The sequence below is a fragment of the Anabrus simplex genome, chromosome 7 (assembly GCF_040414725.1).
Source record: "Anabrus simplex isolate iqAnaSimp1 chromosome 7, ASM4041472v1, whole genome shotgun sequence".
Lineage (NCBI taxonomy): Eukaryota > Metazoa > Arthropoda > Insecta > Orthoptera > Tettigoniidae > Anabrus > Anabrus simplex.
Window position 1 is genome coordinate 130,290,565 of NC_090271.1, and position 21,236 is coordinate 130,311,800.

Consider the following 21,236-nt stretch of genomic DNA (forward strand, 5'->3'; position numbering starts at 1 on the left):
TATGTGGTGCTGGAGAAGAGTGTTGAAGGCCCCTGTTCAGCATAGCAGGTGAGGTCGCCTGGACGAGGTACTGGCCATTCTCCCCAGTTGTATACCCACCCAGAGTCTGAATCTCCTGAACACTGCCTTTGAGGCGGTAGAGGTGGGATCCCTCACTGAGTCCGAGGGAAAACCAACCCTGGAGGATAAACGGATGAAGAAAGTATATATATTTTACAAGTTGCTTTACGTCGCACCAACACGATGACAACGATGGGATAGGAAAGGCCTAGGAATGGGAAGGAAGCGGCCGTGGCCTTAGTTAAGGTACAGTCCCAGCATTTTCCTGGTGTGAAAATGGGAAACCACGGAAAACCATCTTCAGGGCTGCCGACAGTGGGGTTCGAACCCACTATCTCCCGGATGCAAGCTCACAGCTGCGCGCTCCTAACCGCATGGCCACCTTGTCCGGTAAATAAATAATAATAATAATAATAATAATAATAATAATAATAATAATAATAATAATAATATTGTACGTCCCACGAAGTACTTTTTGACGGTTTTCGGGAACGCCGAGATGCCAGAATTTCGTCCCTCAGGAGTACTTTTACGTGCCAGAAAACCTACCATCACGAGGCTGACGTATTTGAACATCTTTAAATACCACCGGACTGAGCCAGGATCGAACCTGCCTAGTTGGGGTCGGAAGGCCAGCACCTCAACCGTCTGGGCCACTCGGCCCAGCACTTGCATTCGGGGGATAGTGGTTGAACCCTACTATCGGCAGCCCCGAAGAAGGTGTTCCGTGTTTTCCTATTTTCATATCACACAAATGCTGAGACTGTACCTTAATCAAGGCCACAGTGCTCTTTCTCAGTCTTAGCCCTTTCCTATCTAATTGTCACCATAAGACCTGCTTGTGCTGACGCAACGTTAAGCAAAATTGTATGAACGGAGGAATGATATAGTTGGTCACCTACTGCGACATTGAAGATGCTTCATAACCTTGCTGGAGGGGAAAGGAAAAGGCGTAATGCGAAAGGGACACCAAAATAGTAATTCATGGACGAGATCAAGACAAGAAGTGAATACAGTAAAGTGAATAGACTGTCCCTAGAAAAAAGGAATCCGTAAGTCCACTAACCTCTAGGTCGATAATAATAATAATAATAATAATAATAATAATAATAATAATAATAATAATAATAATAATAATAATAATAATAATAAAGTGTAGGGCATATCCTACTACGCGATGATAATCTGTGTCAGGTGAGAAGCTGTTTCAGTCGTTGTCGTTTTTATGAATGAAACATATTTTGATCTGGCACAAGTGATATTTAAGGCAGTAAAATTTTCCGCGGAGCGCAGTGCATTCAGCGAGTATAATAAAATGCGACAACATAGCAGCCTCTTACTTGGACAATTCTGAGCAACTTCTCAAGCCCAATATGCTTTCCACTTGACACAGAGTATAGTTAGGTTTGCCGAATGGCGGAGGTGTGGCACAAGGGGCGTAGGTTGGTTGGGCTTGATGGGAGGGGGGGGGAGGGGGGTGGTGAGGTTGGATAGCTGAAGTGCATTTTCCAGCGCACAGTGAAATTCGAGAAGGCGCTGTGTTTACACGCATTGTTCAATCTGGATGCAATATAAGGTATTTGTTTGCTTTCTTATCAGTTGCAAAGATTTTCTTTCGTTCTCACTTAATGGCAATTCAGAGGGTCCCGGGTTCGATTTCCGGCCGGGTTGGGGATTTTAATCGCTTCTGATTAATTCTTCTGGTTCGGGGACTGGATGTTTGTGCCTGTCTGAACAATCTCTTCTTCACATTCAGCAACACACCACACTACCAATCACCACAGAAACATGCAGTAGCGATTATATCCCTCCATATAGGGCATCCAGCTGCAATACAGGGACAAATCCACATGTGCAACGCAGTTCGCACCCGCGACCCCAAGCTGTGGAAAAAGTGGTAGAAGAAATGAACGAACGGTCTCAAGTATTTTGTGAGAAAGTTATTTTAACTCCTGTCATATATTGGTTATGCAATTTTTCGAACATAAAATTGGAGAGTGTTGCATTTTTGTTTGTAAAGAAAGCAGGCGTAGCTCCCCCGCCCGTTTCCAAATAGTGCTAGTGCTCTCCCATTTCAAATTTTGCTAGCGCAGAAAAGTTTTATTGGTGGAGCCCTAGCAAACAGGGCTACATAGGAACGCACCATTAATAGCATGAAACGTCCTGGGGTACAGTACATGACTGGTAGATAAGAGCAGTCACTTCGTGAAAATGTTATGCATTCTCAGCGTGAAGCAAGATAAGATAGTTCATACTGTAAGACTTGAGGAGGTCCGTTTCAAAACTAGTCTTATCCAATAAAAAAGAGAGGTAGCATTGCCTTCTTCGTTAGGTTTGTGATAATTCTGTCACGAAAATAGGCGTCAAATATTGTCTTTTCCCGCATAGATCTGTCACCAAAGTTAGGCTATTGTTTCATAACACACCTTATCCATGCCGCTTGTCGTTCCAAAACTCGCCTTATGCAATCAACCAATAGAAAAGTACAATTTCAGCAAGTGACTTCACTTTACAGCTGTGGTTTGCCTTGTTTCATTCATCTCATCTTCGTTCTTTCCTCCCCTAACCACTCTCATCTTTATATCTGATCCGATGTCAGGAGTCCAGGGAAGTACAGATGGCACTGCATGTAATTTCAACCGTGACCTTTCACCTACAAATAAAAATATTCGTACTCATTCGAACGATAATATTAAAATTAAAAAATAAATAGCATTTGGCATCTGCCTTTCTGCTGTAGACCTACCTGTACACGCACTTTGTCTCATTTAATGTTAAATAGCCTATAGACGTACTATTAATCATTAATTAACTTTTTTACTTACCCAATAACCTCGTTCATTACTCTCGTTTCCAAAATATGCTCAACAGACTATATTATTCCTCGTAGTATGGCTCAGTTTCAGATTATTCCTTCTGATTGCAGGTATCGACTGTTTTCTAAGTTTCACACCTTTCGGAAACTGATGGGACGAAAATGGCAAGCCTCGGTTTTTGCACAATGGCACACAACAAACCAAACCAAACCAAACCCCATGCCACTACAGCCCTTGAAGGGCCTTGGCCTACCAAGCGACCGCTGCTCAGCCCGAAGGCCTGCAGATTACGAGGTGTCGTGTGGTCAGCACGACGAATCCTCTCGGTCGTTTTCTTGGCTTTCTAGACCGGGACCGCTATCTTACCGTCAGATAGCTCCTCAATTATAATCACGTAGGCTGAGTAGACCTCGAACCAGCCCTCAGGTCCAGGTAAAAATCCCTGACCTGGCCGGGAATCGAACCTGGGGCCTCCAGGTGAGAGGCAGGCACGCTACCCCTACACCACGGGGCCGGCGGCACACAACAGTAATCCGATATTTTTACTGAATGTCAGGGTACTACAATTGTATTTATGAGTCATGTAATGTATTGAATGACAGCGATATGCTAATCATCAAACCCTAATCAAATGATGGTGGAATGGCGCAGTCCGAGTACCACACGTGCACTAGCTCAAGATAACCCTACTTACCCGCGGTTTATGTCAGTTGTTCTTGAACCATGTTAGTATTTCATGCATTTTTGCGTTATTTATAGTGTCTTAGGATGGTGGAGAATATTACTCCTGTTGCGAAAGGTAAAGGGAGAAGAACGAAGAGTGATTCGGATTCCTGGAGAAAAACTAAGGAGAAGAGATAGAGGTAGGCTATGAAATATCCTAATATTTTAGTTGAGAGTTGCCACCTCTAAAATGCAGTGAAACCTCTTTAAGGGGGGAGACCTAGCTCAACACGGGAAAAAACAGGCCAATATTCATTCGATTGTTAAATATCCTACAAACGTTGTTGAAACATTCTGCACATATCCCAGTATTGGCATGCTTAGTAGCAATCAGAAGCAACTGGAATAATGTCAAAATTCTAATTATAACATTTTAAAATAAAATTTCCCGCCTTTTTAACAAAATGTCACGGTTTCCTTCATAACTCTCTTACTGTTTCACGGATAATAACGATTTTTTCAGGGTTTCCTCCCATAATGTTGTTCTGCAATCTGTACCTCGTTCAGGTCAATGGGATTTATATTAGATTTTATATAAAATATTTATTTTTAGTATTTTCAGGTGCGCGGAATAAAAACTCGACAAAAAATATCTAAATCACAATCTATGTTAGTGATTGAGGTTCATTTTGTATGTGGGGGTTTGATATACACTTTAAAAAAGGAAAAGTACGAAAATTCTTATAAACTTGGAACTTATAAGGGAAACAGTGATATATTGTTAAAAAGGCGGGAAATTTAATTTAAAATGTTATAATTAGAATTTTGACATTATTCCAGTTGCTTCTGATTGCTAGGAAGCATGCCAATACTGGGATATGTGCAGAATTTTTCAACAACGTTTGTAGCATATTTAACAATCGAATGAATATTGGCCTGTTTTTCCCGTGTTGAGCTAGGTCTCCCCCTTAATAAGTTTCTGCTGGAGACAATTTTATTGTCTTATTCTTCTTATCCCTAATGTTTATCCCGCGTAATCGCAGGGTCCGCTTTTATGCACTTCGATTTCAATCGCTTCCGATCCCTGGCGTCAACTGGAGGAATCACATGTCCTCCCGTAATGCGTCAAGCCATCTCTTCTTGGCCGTCCCTGTGATCGACGACCCTATGGGTTCAAATCTAGTGCCACCTTCGCAACTGAGGCACTACTGTTGCACAGTTCGTGACCATCTTAGACCAGTCACTTGATCTGTCGAATATTCTTTGGTCAACATTTGTCCTTCCACCACACACAATGGTATTAGGGTATGTGAATGTGAGTTGTTGGAGATCTTGTACTTCTCCACCTTATGAGGACTTTCTCTTCCTACAGTTGATAAATCCTCTTCAATTATGTAACGTACAACAGACATAGCCACTTCCCTGGCTTACACCAGCAATAACTGCTGTCAACGAGATTTGAACCTGCATGTCTAGGAGCGCGCCATTAATAGCATGAAAAGTCCTTGGGTACAGTGCGCAGTTGTGTGAGCCGTTGGGTTACGTCTCAAAACTCACGGGCTAAAATTAGTTACAAATAGTATCAAAACTCACGACTACAAACTGGTTGCTAAAGTAAATATTCTAATGAGTCTGAAAATTCACGACTCCGGACAGTAGGTGCTTGCGATGACCGCAGGAGGGATGAGGTGCGCCGTGACTCACGCTTCCCTTACCACAGGCAGGGCATACTGTGGTTGTTATTCTGCCGTCCCAACCCACAGGGAAAAAATAATGGCTGGTGAATGAAAGAGACCGAGCTGTATTATTATTATTATTATTATTATTATTATTATTATTATTATTATTATTATTATTATTATTATTATTATTATTAAAACATTTTGCTGTTGTCTTGAAGCTAATATAATGCATTTGCTTACCTTTCACTTAAATTTATAATAATGACGTGTGGCCTCCGGGGAGGTCTGGTGCAGGTCTTTGGAGTTGACGCCGTATAGGTGACCTGTACGTCTTGAGGATGAGGCCCTTCATAAGATGAAGGTTAATGCTGAAGACGGCACGAATACCCAGTCCCCGAGCCATAGGAATTAACTAATGAAAGTTAAAATCTCCGACCCGACCGGAAATTGAACCCGGGACCCCCTGGACCCCTTGGACCAAAGGCCAGCATGCTAATAATTTATGCATGCAGACGGACGACATAAAATCAAAGTAGGTATATTCCCCATTGCTAGTTAAAACAAACTGTCAGTTAGTAGTACTGGGACTTAGTTCCATTATGCAGCCAGAAGGCGGCATTTACTTGATTAAGGAATTTTATTTAGAGATATTAAAGGCCAAAACTCATTTAGTTTCAACAATTGCAGATTCATTCGGGAAAAGGGCATATTTCTATTTTAGTAAGAGTTCATCTATTCGCTTATTTCAGTAGATTGTCTACCCGACACACGTAAAGCGAAAAAAAATTACTCATTGCGCATTCGATTATTCTGTGCGATATAACTGAATGATATTTGAAACTCATTCGGTTATTTAAATAATCGGATGGAAGTTATTCGATTATTAAAAGTATTCCATTATCCCATGACTAATAGGGTGGACATTTATCCATTCAAAGAAGAACTGGCCCTGCTAGTGAGTTTTGAGACTGGTCCACGTAGAGAAACCTGTTCTTACTAATCCTCTTCCTGGAATTCGTGAGTTTTGGGACTCGTGAGTTTTGAGACGACGCGAGCCGTTGGATACCTTCTACTTCCTCGCCTTACGAGGAACTTCTCTTCCTATATCTGATAAGTACCTGGTTATCTCATTTCTGTCGTAACAGGAGACTAGAAGGGTCAAGCATTACTTCCACTAACTTATGCCACATTCCTCAGTTCTCATCTTTCCTGTCTGCCTTCTCTTTACCAACTCTTGTTCTCTTCTGTTTGTTAAGGCTGGGTTGTCTTATATTTTCATGCACTTCGTGGCCGTTCTTTTTATTTTGCCGACACCTTCATTTTCGAAGGATCAAACTTCTTCATTTTTTTATTATTGATTTGAGTTAAGGTAACGGTTTCGCCCCGGGCTTAATTCGGTGATATTGGAAGGTGTTCAAGACATCATTGCACTTGCTACGAGAGAATGCTAATGATTATGATGGGGGTGATGTTCGTTTTAAAGAGAAATACAATGAGTTTATCTCAAATCCTAGGATAAAACGAAAGAAGTCCTATCATTCAAAGTGTGAAGGCAAAATTTATCTTGATCATTACTTTTCCAAATCTACTACGTAACTACCGAGAACGTGGCCACGCGGTTTGGGTCACATAGCTATCAGTAGCATTCGGAAGATAGTGGGTTAGAATCCTACTCTCGGCAGCCCTGAAGATGGTTTTCTGTGGTTTCCCATTTTCACACAGGCAAATGCTGGGGTTGTATCTTGGTAAGGGCCACGGTCAATTCCTTCCCACTCCTAGTCCTTCCTATTCCATCGACGCCATGGGACCTATCTGTGTCTGTGCGACGTAAAACAAAATTCTATGCAACTGCCCTGATACTACCTTTAACACTTGAAATGTTTGGTGATCAACCTCTGGTAATTAGTGCTGTCCATTTCAGTGAATTATTTCGGTTCAACTGCTGATCTGATCTCCCATGTATCTTTCTTGTAGCTATTTTAATACTGTTCCTTGGCTCATGGAGCGATCGCCGAGCAAGACGAAAGCCTTGTCTAGTGCTGCCCATTATCGGCCAGTTCATCACCAGTATTGGGCTCATTCTCTGCTGGTATTTCTTCTACGAGTGGCCGCTGGAAGTCGCTGGTGTCATTGAGGCTTTATTCCCTTCCCTCGGAGGAGGTTTCATGACCATCGTCATGGCTGCTCTCAGCTACATCGCCGATGTCACTACAGAGGAGTCACGCACTTTCCGCATCGGCGTCGTCAACATGTTGGTGAGTTGGTATCCAATGCCATACCATTGTTTCTGAAAGAAGATATGTACTATATAGTGTTATTCACTCAATATGTTACACTCAATTACCTTTGGAACCCCTGTGTATGGTATAAAGCACACATTCATCTTTCAAATGAGGGCCTTTCATCTTGAACGCGTGATTTGGTGAAATCGGTTTTCCTAGTAACTCTGGCATTATTCCACTTACTCGTATGTCCGTCTGAGTACGTTTCACGCTATTAACTGCCGTCATCGGAGGGTCGGGTTCGATTTCTAGTACTGCCAGAAATCAAATATTAACAGGAAGCCTGGTATATGGTTAAAATTGTACATACCACTCACTGTCATTGAAGGTGTCCCTGAAAGGAACTGCAGCACGATGTCAGGGTACTCGCACTCATCCTTCCTTTCTGACCTTTCCCGGCCACTCTTGCTGGTTTTCGACCCCGTCAGTTACATTAGCGAGGCCTAGGAAATCTGCTATCCACACTACTGGAAGTTTCATCCACTTCATCCACACCTACACAATTATCCCTTGTTACAGTCCAGGTGCAAGTTCCCTTCCTCCATGAACTCGAAGTATGTTAACATGTTTAAAAATTGATCAACAATCTATTGGAACTGATGAATTGTTCAGATTAACTTATTTTCAATGCATGTAATCTCTCGGGAAAAAAGTGATGATAAGCTTCCAAACGACCCTCCCTTTATACAGTTGTAAAACTAAAACCTGTAGTTTTGTGACCACAATATATAACTTACCAATGATTTGTTTCACTGCACGTGATACATCCATTTGTACACCAATGTCTCCTTGCAATAGAGACTTCAATGTGTCATCTGATAATAAACATACAGAACCTGATGTAATAAGTTGATGACTACTGATATATAAATAAAATCATGAATAAAAATATATAAATAAATTTTTTCAAAAACTAAATAAAATTAATAAGCATAATTAACCGAAATGTCCGTAGTATGGGCGCCAGAGTTCACCAGAATGGATCCCTCGAATTTAGATAAGAGCATGATAAACTTTATATCCCAGGGCGTGTACATAATGCTGCGTACTGGTACATCTGCTGCAGGCCTTACCTAACCTCCTGAAAACGACTAATTAGGTAGGAACTGCACCTAGGTTCATCAATAACACAGATTCTAAAATAGCTAACTATATTCTGAACAAATTCCGTGCATGAGCACCTCATCAACATACAACATTATACATATAATACACACATAAAATATTGCTGGAAGACTCCATATTTACAACAACAATAATGATGAAAATCGTGGGAAAACGAAAGCGAGAACTAAGCTACCATTTGTAGATAGTCCGATGAACAATGTACATGTATGAAGATAAATACCCTTCACTGTCTCTATATCAATTCGACTTACTGATTCTCATAATCGGCAGTTATCACATCACACAGATACTGTACCTTGTACTTCTGTGTTCACATATTTTAACACTTGTTGTAGAGATATATACACACGTCTGTCGATCCTCAACATATAATGCTAGGCCGCCACAAGTGCTACAATACTTAATATGCAAGCACTCTCCACAATCAGCCACTTTCCACAAACATAACAAGACTACGCTCCACGAACGTTTGAAGTCCAGTCCATTGCAGCCGTGTCACTCCAGTACCGTGTATCAGCACCACTTCCTTCCCGTACAGTGCGTCAGTTGTAGTTATCTTCCTTCTCGTTCCTTTACAATCACTCGCACAATGTCCCTCATCATGTCCTTCATAATGTCACTTACAATGTTCTATACAATGTTTCTTACAATGTCACTTATAATGTCTTGGTTGCCGCCGTATCATCAACCTTTATAGACATCAACATCCCCCTCCTGTCAGATGATACGTCTGGATTGGTGCTTGCCAGCCAATCATGAGTGAACCTCTTGTCAAGACATGCCCTGAACTTCTCCTTTCTCCCAAGAGATAAACAAACACTCGGGAGTTTTACATGAATCACCAAATTTTCCCTGGTACAACAACAAGCTTATCTCATCAGGCTGGGATATATACAAACTAATGGAATTTCCTGACACAAGTACATCACAACACACACTGGGGCAGCCATATGACTCATTCAAATTACCAGAGTTATTAAAGCAATGTTTTCCCACTCATGCAAAACATATTACTCATACCTACATATGTGGATATCTTCCAGCTTACCAATATAAACGGCAAAATATACAAATGAAATACTGATAATAATAATAATAATAATAATAATAATAATAATAAATCAAATACTGACAATAATATCTCTAACTTCTACTTATAATTCGGGGGTGTGATATATGTACTATCACATAACGCCCCCTTGGTGAATCGATGATATCACATATTATGATTCACCATAAAACAGAACTTCATACATAACCTTATAATGGCATAACTGAACACATAATTTACTGTAATAATGATATATACATTGCGTCTACTGCATTGTATTCGCACACACGAAATACAATTTGTCCAAAAAATAGTAATAATAATAATAATATGTCTATATACACACAACTCTGATTGTTTCATATAGCATTGAACACAATCCCTTCTTACTACTGTACACATAACTCATAATTGATAATATATACATCCAAGGTGCAGATTCTATCTCTTATATCTGCGAAGGCTATAGATATTAAATGTCCCAAGGACCTTATTTTCAGCGGTTAGGAGCCTATAAGCACACTTGCCTATTCTACTGTCCACAGTATACGGACCCTGATACAATTGAAAAAACTTATGCATAGACTTAACATTGGCATCGATAAGTGAGGAATGCGTACCGCAATAAAACCTAACTACGTCTAGAATCCACTCTATCTCACACACAAGCATTCATCCCATCCAGTCACACAAGAATTATACAAACTTTTATTCGGAACATTCATAACAAAGAAATCCTTCTTTCTGAAATGCGCGGGAATCTCACTACGTTTACTCTTCCACAAAACCATAATTAATGCAAGCAAACAGATCACATACTTTTTCACACATTCCACATCGATATCACTCAGCACGTCGTTCACATCATTCACACGACTCTCAGCCTTAAATAAAACATTACACACTCGCTTATCAAACATATGCACTTCATTCTCACTCACGCTCACTCGATTACAGAAATTCTTACCATAATACACTTCGAAATTGCTGTCATTACTACTTAATGACCCAACAATTAATCCATCTTCACCACTTTCCATATCAGCTCCTACTTGCACCACTTTCATGCCAACAACACCGCTACTTTCGACTCTCTTATCAGAAGTTTCATTAATCTCAAAGTCACCATTTTCACACATAATGGACCTAACTTTACTCTCCTCACGTACACTTGAATCGACAAAAACATCCTCATGATGTATACTCCGTGAACACTCTTCACTCACAAAACAACCTTCCTCAACTTCACAAAAAACTTCACTTTCAATTTCAGAAACTTCCACAAGATTATCGATCGCAACACCGCTATTACCATCACCACTAGCACAAAGTAAGTCATCTGACACAGCTTTCTTACCTTCATCACGCCCCCTATTCTCAAAATCTCCCTGAACACAAAACACAGGGTAATACAATAATTCCTCTTTCACGTCTACCTCGTAACTTACCTGTTTCATCGCGTGAATAGGAATTTCGGTATCGGACTGCTTATCTGACCCAATTAAGAAGTCCGATTCCGGTTTAAATTACTTGACGTGGACTGTTCACTGTTATAATTTCTCTGCACTTGATCTGGAGGTCTTTGATCCGTACGCCCCCTACTTTCTGATTCCCCTTGATTAGGTCTTCTGCCATAATATTCCTGGTGATTAACTCCCTGATTAGACTGTCTGTTTCCCCTTCCGGAATTACCACCCTGATTCCCTTGCCTAGAATGACTGAAATTCTGATTATTCCTATCTCCCCCTAGCTGATTACCTTGTCTCCCATTATCCCCGTAATTCCTACCTTCACTTTGCCTAGTCCTCCCCTGCCCTTCCAAAGCATCAAACCTCTCTAACAGCTCCTCTAATTCCTTGATCGTAACAATATTCTGCATACATGCAGCTAATCCGACCTTCTCAGGAAAATGCCTCAACATCTGGCGGACTGTATCTCTCTCCGATGCTAGACCTTCAATATTCTGGCTGATCAGAACATGCGCCAAGAAATATTCCGTCATAGATACACCTTCCTGAGGTTTATACTTGCCAAATAGCACGCGATCTCTTTCCCTTCCCTGAATAGCTTCACTCCAAAATTTAGAACTAAATTTCTCCCTAAATTCCTCCAAACTCGAAATACCCTGTCTATAAACTTGAAACCAGGATCTCGCTTCTCCAACAAATGCAATATCCAACATCTCATCAACCACACTCCACTCGATGAAACCATCGTCAAGATTCTTGGAAAACCGTTTCTCCACTGTTTTCAAGAATTCCATCGGATTAAACTGCCGACCATTAAACTTGGGTAATTCAGAGTCCTTCGTACAAGATACGTACCTATTACAAATGCTGCTACCTACTTGGATTTGACTGATCTCCTGCCTTAACTCTACATGACATGCTTTAATTCCTTCTTCAACTACCATTCTGGCATTTCCTTCTACTGACTTGAGGTCTTTCTCCAATTTCTCAGTCTTTTCATCTATTCGCTTCGCTAAAACATTCTGGTTGGTTTCAATTCTATCTATTTCTTCGACTTTATCTTCCACTATTTTTATTCTTTTATCACATTCCTTGCTGTTTTCAACAAATTCTTTCCTAACTACATTAAATCGGCATTCAATTTTCTCAGTCAATTCCAAGCGTTGAGATTCAACCTTATTATTGACTTCCTGAATTTCCCTGCTTTGATGGTCAAACTTCTGGTTCAATTCATCTATTCTACCATTCACAGCACTACTTAAACTATCAATTTTACTAGACAATTCAACACTAGCTAAATTTAACTCTGCACTCTGCTTCTCAATCTTACTGGACAATTCCGTACTAACTGAATTTAATTCACTATTAATACTGTATATTTCATTACTTAAAAAACTCAATTCACTCTTCAACTCTTTACTCTGACTATCAATCTTACTGGACAGTTCAACACTCACTGAATTTAATTCAACACTCTGATTATCGATTTTACTCGACAATTCAACATTATTATTATCGATTTTACTGGTAACAGCATTTAATTCAACACTCACTGAATTTAACTCTTTACTCTGGCTATCAATCTTACTGGACAATTCACCCTTCAACTCATTAAGTAGCGATTTAATCATACAGAGCATTGAAGACTCGCCTTGATTCCCTACATTCTGAGTTTGAGACGGGTTACTCTGTTCCTCACCCATCGTTGCCAATAGATCCTTCCCACTATCAGCCATTTTGCTACTCTTACTTAAATTAGATAAACTCAATGTGGTGGAATTCTTTTGCCTTCTCTTCTCCTGATTCTTAGTACCAGCAACTTTAAAAACCTCTCTACTTCTCAATTTTATAATACTGGACTCGCTACAACATTTCTTCATACTCCAAAATACACATGAAACATATAAAACACTTCACTGACATAGTTTGTAGAATTCCATCCACACCTGACAAGTGCACCTACGCTTATACGCCTAACAGATGTACCAATCATTCAGCCACACGTTGAGAAGCCAATTGTAATAAGTTTATGACTACTGATATATAAATAAAATCATGAATAAAAATATATAAATAAAATTTTTCAAAAACTAAATAAAATTAATAAGCATAATTAACCGAAATGTCCGTAGTATGGGCGCCAGAGTTCACCAGAATGGATCCCTCGAATTTAGATAAGAGCATGATAAACTTTATATCCCAGGGCGTGTACATAATGCTGCGTACTGGTACATCTGCTGCAGGCCTTACCTAACCTCCTGAAAACGACTAATTAGGTAGGAACTGCACCTAGGTTCATCAATAACACAGATTCTAAAATAGCTAACTATATTCTGAACAAATTCCTTGCATGAGCACCTCATCAACATACAACATTATACATATAATACACACATAAAATATTGCTGGAAGACTCCATATTTACAACAACAATAATGATGAAAATCGTGGGAAAACGAAAGCGAGAACTAAGCTACCATTTGTAGATAGTCCGATGAACAATGTACATGTATGAAGATAAATACCCTTCACTGTCTCTATATCAATTCGACTTACTGATTCTCATAATCGGCAGTTATCACATCACACAGATACTGTACCTTGTACTTCTGTGTTCACATATTTTAACACTTGTTGTAGAGATATATACACACGTCTGTCGATCCTCAACATAAATTTATGGAAAGTCTGAGATAGCTTTCACCAACATATAATGCTAGGCCGCCACAAGTGCTACAATACTTAATACGCAAGCACTCTCCACAATCAGCCACTTTCCACAAACATAACGAGACTACGCTCCACGAACGTTTGAAGTCCAGTCCATTGCAGCCGTGTCACTCCAGTACCGTGTATCAGCACCACTTCCTTCCCGTACAGTGCGTCAGTTGTAGTTATCTTCCTTCTCGTTCCTTTACAATCACTCGCACAATGTCCCTCATCATGTCCTTCATAATGTCACTTACAATGTTCTATACAATGTTTCTTACAATGTCACTTATAATGTCTTGGTTGCCGCCGTATCATCAACCTTTATAGACATCAACATCCCCCTCCTGTCAGATGATACGTCTGGATTGGTGCTTGCCAGCCAATCATGAGTGAACCTCTTGTCAAGACATGCCCTGAACTTCTCCTTTCTCCCAAGAGATAAACAAACACTCGGGAGTTTTACATGAATCACCAAATTTTCCCTGGTACAACAACAAGCTTATCTCATCAGGCTGGGATATATACAAACTAATGGAATTTCCTGACACAAGTACATCACAACACACACTGGGGCAGCCATATGACTCATTCAAATTACCAGAGTTATTAAAGCAATGTTTTCCCACTCATGCAAAACATATTACTCATACCTACATATGTGGATATCTTCCAGCTTACCAATATAAACGGCAAAATATACAAAATGAAATACTGATAATAATAATAATAATAATAAATCAAATACTGACAATAATATCTCTAACTTCTACATATAATTCGGGGGTGTGATATATGTACTATCACACTGATGACCTTTGAATGTCCATTATGGAACTTCTACTGTTACATGTCGTGTTGCATGGCGCTTATACACACAATGGTGTAGGACCCTCACAATGGGCAGTCGTTCGTTATGAGGTGCATCGTCAACGCGCATAATGGGAACAAAACATACAGTAGGCATTCAACCACATGCTTGCCATCATGAACGAAATGTCGCATCTTATCTTATCATATATGATCTTTTGCTCATTACCAGATATTCGCAATGGACAATGCTTGAAAGTCTGTCATTGCCAATATCGAAACCTCTACTGTTCCTCTCGTAATGTTAGATATATTATTTCTTCAACACATAATACGTACACTTCCAGTAACAGTGGGAAGTAGTACATTACTGCACTATATATAAATTTCACACTATACAATGTAATGTTATAGATATTAACAATAATGTCGACCAGATGGTACTTCCATTTTATCATGACGTGCTGATTCCGTGCAACAGCCTATATGTTTTGGATACCATCCAGCAACATGTGCAAGAAATCGCAGTCAATATGTCGATTGATCTCCTATTTGTTAATAGCAAACTGGAATGATCGTCTGTCGCACATGTACTGTAGCTTTAACATTAATTATCTCGTGTAGAAATAATAGTTTGTATCTGTTTATAAATCTCCCGCATTATGAACATCAGTTTTCTGACAAACATTCATTACCGTAGACTTTCGTTAAAATTTATGTTCCCCGTTTCAAAACGTGTGCATGACACGATATTACACAAGCTTAAAACAAACGACTTCAGTGAGGTTTGAATCCGGAATCCTTCACTTTTTAGTCCTGCGACCGCCGTGTATGACTTTTAACTTTACGTGTAGAGCAGTGTGCGTTGTGTTCACCTATTAAATGACGTACCGGTACCTTTAATTCCCGCACGCTAGGGGTACTACCGACTTCGAAGGTAACACGTCATTTGGTAGTATTATCTATTACTTTACTCTAGATTTATCACATTTTAATATATTTATTTGGTGGGTTCCCCCTGTTAATACACTTCTTTAATTGCCTGAAAGCTACAAGGAAGACTATCTCTAGTATTTTATACTTTTTCTCTAATACCAGGTGGCTCACTAGCGACGTACTTTCTACTTATAAATGCCACGAATGCACAAACGATGAATGAGATATCTACCAACCGATTTTTACAGGGGCACTACTATCAGCAGGTAGGTTACGTCATAATATAAAGAGATAACAACCGGACGGTCGCTTGCAGCATGTTCCTCAGCGCTACCTGTCTAATGCAACCGTTTGCATTAGTAGACCTCGTTTTCGACCGCATAGCACCAACCTGGTGTATGGTACAGCAGCACTACATTTACTGTCTGCATCGGCAATGGCCAGTGTGCTCAGCAATGACGAATACACAGACATCATTTTAATTTATGTTGAATCTGATCGGGATGAAACTGAAGCTCGCAGACGGTATGCATAGGAGCTTCCAAACAGACATCTGCCTTCTATACACGTGTTTCGCCGAACAGTATTAGTTTTTCTTTGTTCCGTACAAACAACTATTTTATAGAGTGGAATGTTTGCACATGTTTAAATTAATGTTATTAAATTTTCTTTTGTGCGGATGACCTTAGATGTTAGGCATCTTTAAACAATAAGCAATATCATTAAATTTTCTTTTCTGCATCTTTGGCATATTTACAAATGCACCCTGTTATGGAACGTGTGCAGTAAAATGGGTGTTATTTGTTTCACAACATCCGAAATACAGCACGTTGTAGCGCTCCTTCGAACACAAGTTATAGGCATCCCATGCATCACAAGTGTATGCGGGACATGGGTAAGTAGAAAGCACGGCGTTCGCGGGACGCCTGGTGTATATATATATATATATATATATATATATATATATATATATGTGTGTAGTAGTAGTAGTTTTATTTATTGTCTTTCGGCATTAAAAATAAACAGACCATACACTGAATAAAATCCAGCACTTACAATCATTAACTAATACGCGATGCTTATACGTAGGCCATCCAGAAATTAAGTTTGCCTCTATGGCGTAGCAATTATATACCGGCCTGACAAGTCCCGCCTGGTGTCAGTAGCACAGCAGCAGTGGCTTGAAATAGCAGCTCGTATTCTTTCTCCCGCCACCTGCGAGGTTCGGTCTGTGATAAAGTTTCTACGGAAATTGCGATGATCCATTCAAAACAAGAGATGTGGAATGTTCAGTGTAGGTGTTGTGCTAATCTTTGGCCTGTTCTGTAGGAGTTCGGCTGGGTGGTGTTTGATCATCTATCGTACAGTCCTGATCTTGTTCCCAGTTATTTTCATCTTTTCTTCCACCTCAAGAAATTCCTGTCCTCCTGCCAGCATTTTCACACGGACGAAGAGCTGAAGACGAATGTCAGACGCTGGTTTCATTCTCAGGCGGCAGATTTCTACGATACCGACATACAAAAGTTGATCCCACGATATGAAAAGTGTCTTATTTCCGGTGGTGATTATGTCGAAAGAGAGCTCCAACATTGCTCTCTCGTGTGCTAATAAAGTTTTTCATTTAACTATGTTTTTTAATGTAGGTGAACTTAATTTCTGAATGGCCCTCGTACACACACAAACTGAAATAATTTATGCAATGGTTTTCCCCCGTTGTTTTAATATTTCTCTCATCCACATTTCTCCAACACCTCTTTATTTCAATATGTCCTCTTGACGAATTCGTTCTTCATCTTTACTCTTTGTTCGGTGTACACTCGTGTAACATGTGTCTCATTGTTTCTTCACTATCTCCGCAGATTCTGAATTTATTTTTATCTTCTTTATCCCAGTACCTGTTGGCCAGAGCTTCGTTCCCGCACCTAATTCTCGGAATAATGATTTAGTTTTGCTTGTGCCACTTTCTACGTAGGTATTACGGTAGGTCCGTTATTCTCACAATATATTTGGCAATACTGGGCTCTCTCAATCTTATTGAATCTCACTTCCTGTTGTTCGTCTTTGTCCCTCCTGCGCAAGCTGTCAATTACGTCTTCATCTTGTCCCCACCTCCTTCGAATTCTTCTGGTGACAGGCCATCTCGGTTGTAGTATTCTCGTCGTCTCGTCTCCCAGTTGGATAGTCCTTTTTTTCCTGCCTCTACTTCTTTCAGTATTGTGTTTGATGATTTTTGCCGTACCTTGCTAAGAATGTTTCTTCCTTCATTCTGGTGTTTATGCTGATGTCATCCCGTTTTCATTCTCCCAGTACGATATAAGTTGGCGCGCATTTGTCCAGTTCCAAGATTCATTTTAACTTATGTACTTCTGTCCTTTCCAGCTTTGGTTGCTCTGCCCATCCCCATATCTCTGCTGCATAGAGTGAGATGCTTTTTACTAGATAGTTAAACATCATAATTATATATGCACGATTATGACACTTACTACCTCCAAGTATTTGAGGGAGATACCTTCTTTTGGAAAGCCCATTTCAATTGGGTAAAGTACTTCTTGTATAAACTTACATATTTTCATTGTAGGTACTGACCAAACTAAAGCAAAGCTCATGGCAACACCAGTGGCGGCGCGTGACTTTCATCACTGGGGGTTCAAAAGAAGAAAAAATTGCCTCCCCCCCCCCAACCTCTCCTCACCCCATCTCCGCCAGCTTCTCTTCCATCGTGGGACGTAACCTCCTAAACTAAGATGACATAAGTTCTAGAAATGTGATCAAATACGAGAGGAGCAGAAAATACGGTAGGCCTACATGCCGAGTTTTACCACATGCAAAATAAGAAATAACTGCTTCATTGAAGTCCGCAGAGTCTCGAACAAAGTTCCTTTCAATTGACAACATAGCAAGAGCAATAAGTCTATCATCGGTCATTGTGCTGCGCTAGAAAGTCTTTATTCTCTTCAGGGTAGAGAAACACCTTTCTGCTTCCGGTGTCATAGGAACAGTAACAACTATATTTAAAAGTTTTCATTGGTATTACCTTGCCGCTTTGCCTCAATGATTTTTGAGTTAAGTTTCTCTCCAAAAGGTAATTATTCCAAAGAAGGCAAATTAATAGGTATTTAGTAAGTAATGATATATTTGGGACAAGATATTAATTGGAATTTGACAGTTTAATGTGACTTTTGGTAGTAACGATGCTTTTCAACACTAGCGCTAGTTACGTGCACTATTCTCTGTTGCCTAGTCAAATTCCCGTAAGGCCAACAGATGGCAGGCACATACCCCAACCCCAACAACACGACTAGCTAGTCTTGAGACAGTGGCCTATTGCGCATGCGTAAAGAACAGAGATCCGTTTCTGCGATATCCTGGTCTTGCCTTAGTGCTGGCTTTCGTCCCCCCGCACCTCGCCACTCCCTTCGCCAATGTACGGACGGAGAGATCGCATTTGCAAGGGGGTTCATTCCAGACAAGTATCCAGCCACAGACCTTGCGCAGCTCGCATGAATTGAAAGCCAGTACGAGTATATTACGGATAGAGGGACTTAGCAAGAGCTTCGAGATTGACAAGGGAGTTATGAAAATTACGTAGTTGAGTACAATTTGATATAAACTGGAGGTTCATTGCTCCATTGCGCTATACCAGAAACCGCCACTGGGCAACACTGTCCTGATGGACCTTAGCCTACCAAGCGACCGCCTTTTTGTGCTAGTGGTTTAAACGTGACACTAACACATTAGAGATTTTCGGCGACGGAAGAATGGGAAAGGGATAGGATTGGGGAGGTAGTGGGCGTAGTCTTAATTAAGATACAGCTACAGCATTTACCTGGTGTGAAAATGGGAAAACTCGGACGACCATCTTAAGGGCTCCCGACGCGACGGTGGGACTCGAACCCACCATCTCCTAATGCAAGGTTACAGCAACGTCACAACTACGTGACCCTAAACGTACGGCCATCTCGCTCGGTGTGACCGCTTATTATCTTCCGTGAAAATTGTGCTTAAGATTGTGGCAGAAATTTACATGTTTCATACATGTGATTTGTTCCTATTTGAATCCCGCTTAATGAACCAAAGGAGATAGTTGATATTATGGTTGTATTTTACACCAGTTGTGTTAAAAGTTGAGCAATGTTTGGTAGTCGTGGAACAAATAGTATCTTGGATATGAACTTACTTCCTCCGCGCAGTAAAGAAAATGTATATGTAAATATAAATCCATGTATGATGTATACAAGTTGTATAAACTAGTATTTCAAGAATGATGTGTGAAAGTTCAGTTGAATGTGAGCGAATGTGAATGCATGCGCGTGTGGGAGAGGTTATAAATGAGTTGGGCTCGGAAGAGTGTGTATACAGGGATATGAGGGATATGAGAGAGGGTGCGAATGGTTCAGTCTTGTTAATTTTAATACGTATAGTGTTTGTAATACAAATATGTAAATTTAAAATTGTCTATATATCTGTAAATATTCAGTAAAGTTTGTGTAAACATACATAATTATGTTCAGATGAAGGCACTTGTGTGTATGTGGGACTTGCCATTTTTCCATCGGCCACTCCTAAATTGTACATGCATAATTTACGGAAAATAAATAAATTAATTCAATAATACTGGGCGAGTTGACCGTGCGGGGTTAAGGACACGCAGCTGTGAGCTTGCATCCGGGAGATAGTGGGATCGAACCCCACTGGCGGCAGCCCTGAAGATGGTTTTCCGTGGCTTCCTATTTTCCCACCCGGCAAATGCTGGGGCTGTACCTTCATTAAGACCATGGCCGCTTCCTTCACACTCCTAGTCCTTTCCCACCCCATCGTCACCATAAAACCTACCTGTTTTGGTGTGGCGTAAGGCAAATAATAATAATAATAATAATAATAATAATAATAATAATAATAATAATAATAATAATAATAATAATACCCGTGTGGGGATTTACCGGTTACCTCCATCGTGCGCGTCCCATTGGAATTGGGGAAGCTCGCTGGCACTGCCGCCAGCAGAGTCAGAGGGTAGTAGGGAAATAAAATACCACCGTGAAAAAAAAACTGGTCCCTTGCCAGGGTTACGGCGAAGACTGGTAAATGACCAGAAGCCAGAAAACATCTTGAGGCAACCTCTAGGGCTAACAACCCTAGTTGTAAAAGTATGGGTACCCGTCCAAAGCAAAGTCAAGTCAAAAAGCAGGATGGCACAACATTTCAAGAAACATACCCCAGGGGGTAAATCTTCGGATAAATCCCTCGTCGTGAACGCCACGGCGCACGAGTCTCGTTCGGATTCTGGGGGAGACTCGACATCATGCAAGAGACGAGTCGGAGCGTCTCGGTGTACCCCGAAGGGTCAAAAACTCAGGCCAAAATCTAAAACCTTTCTAGCAACTTTCAAATTCACTTACACAAACTGGCAAGCTGAAAACCCTCACCAAAGCTCTTCACGAAAATCAGATATCCATAATGGCCCTACAGGAAACAAGGTACCCAGATGAAGAGATTTTTGAATCCGAAGGCTACCGATTTTTCAAGAGCAAAGCGCAAAGAGGAATCCTCAATGGAGCTGTGATGCTTGGAACCGCGTTTGCTGTTAGAACCAAGATCCTTAAATCGGTTGCAAATTTCGAACCTGTGAA

At 40.4% G+C, this 21,236-nt stretch overlaps 1 protein-coding gene across 1 annotated transcript in view; it reads left to right on the forward strand.

Annotated features, from left to right (window-relative positions):
• The window catches only part of LOC136876970 (probable peptidoglycan muropeptide transporter SLC46), a 159,367-nt gene that overhangs the window by 61,557 nt on the left and 76,574 nt on the right, over positions 1-21,236 (forward strand). The window contains exon 3 of the mRNA XM_067150741.2: positions 7,196-7,476. Coding sequence (XP_067006842.1) covers positions 7,196-7,476 — 281 coding nt within the window. The remainder of the gene's footprint in view (positions 1-7,195; positions 7,477-21,236) is intronic.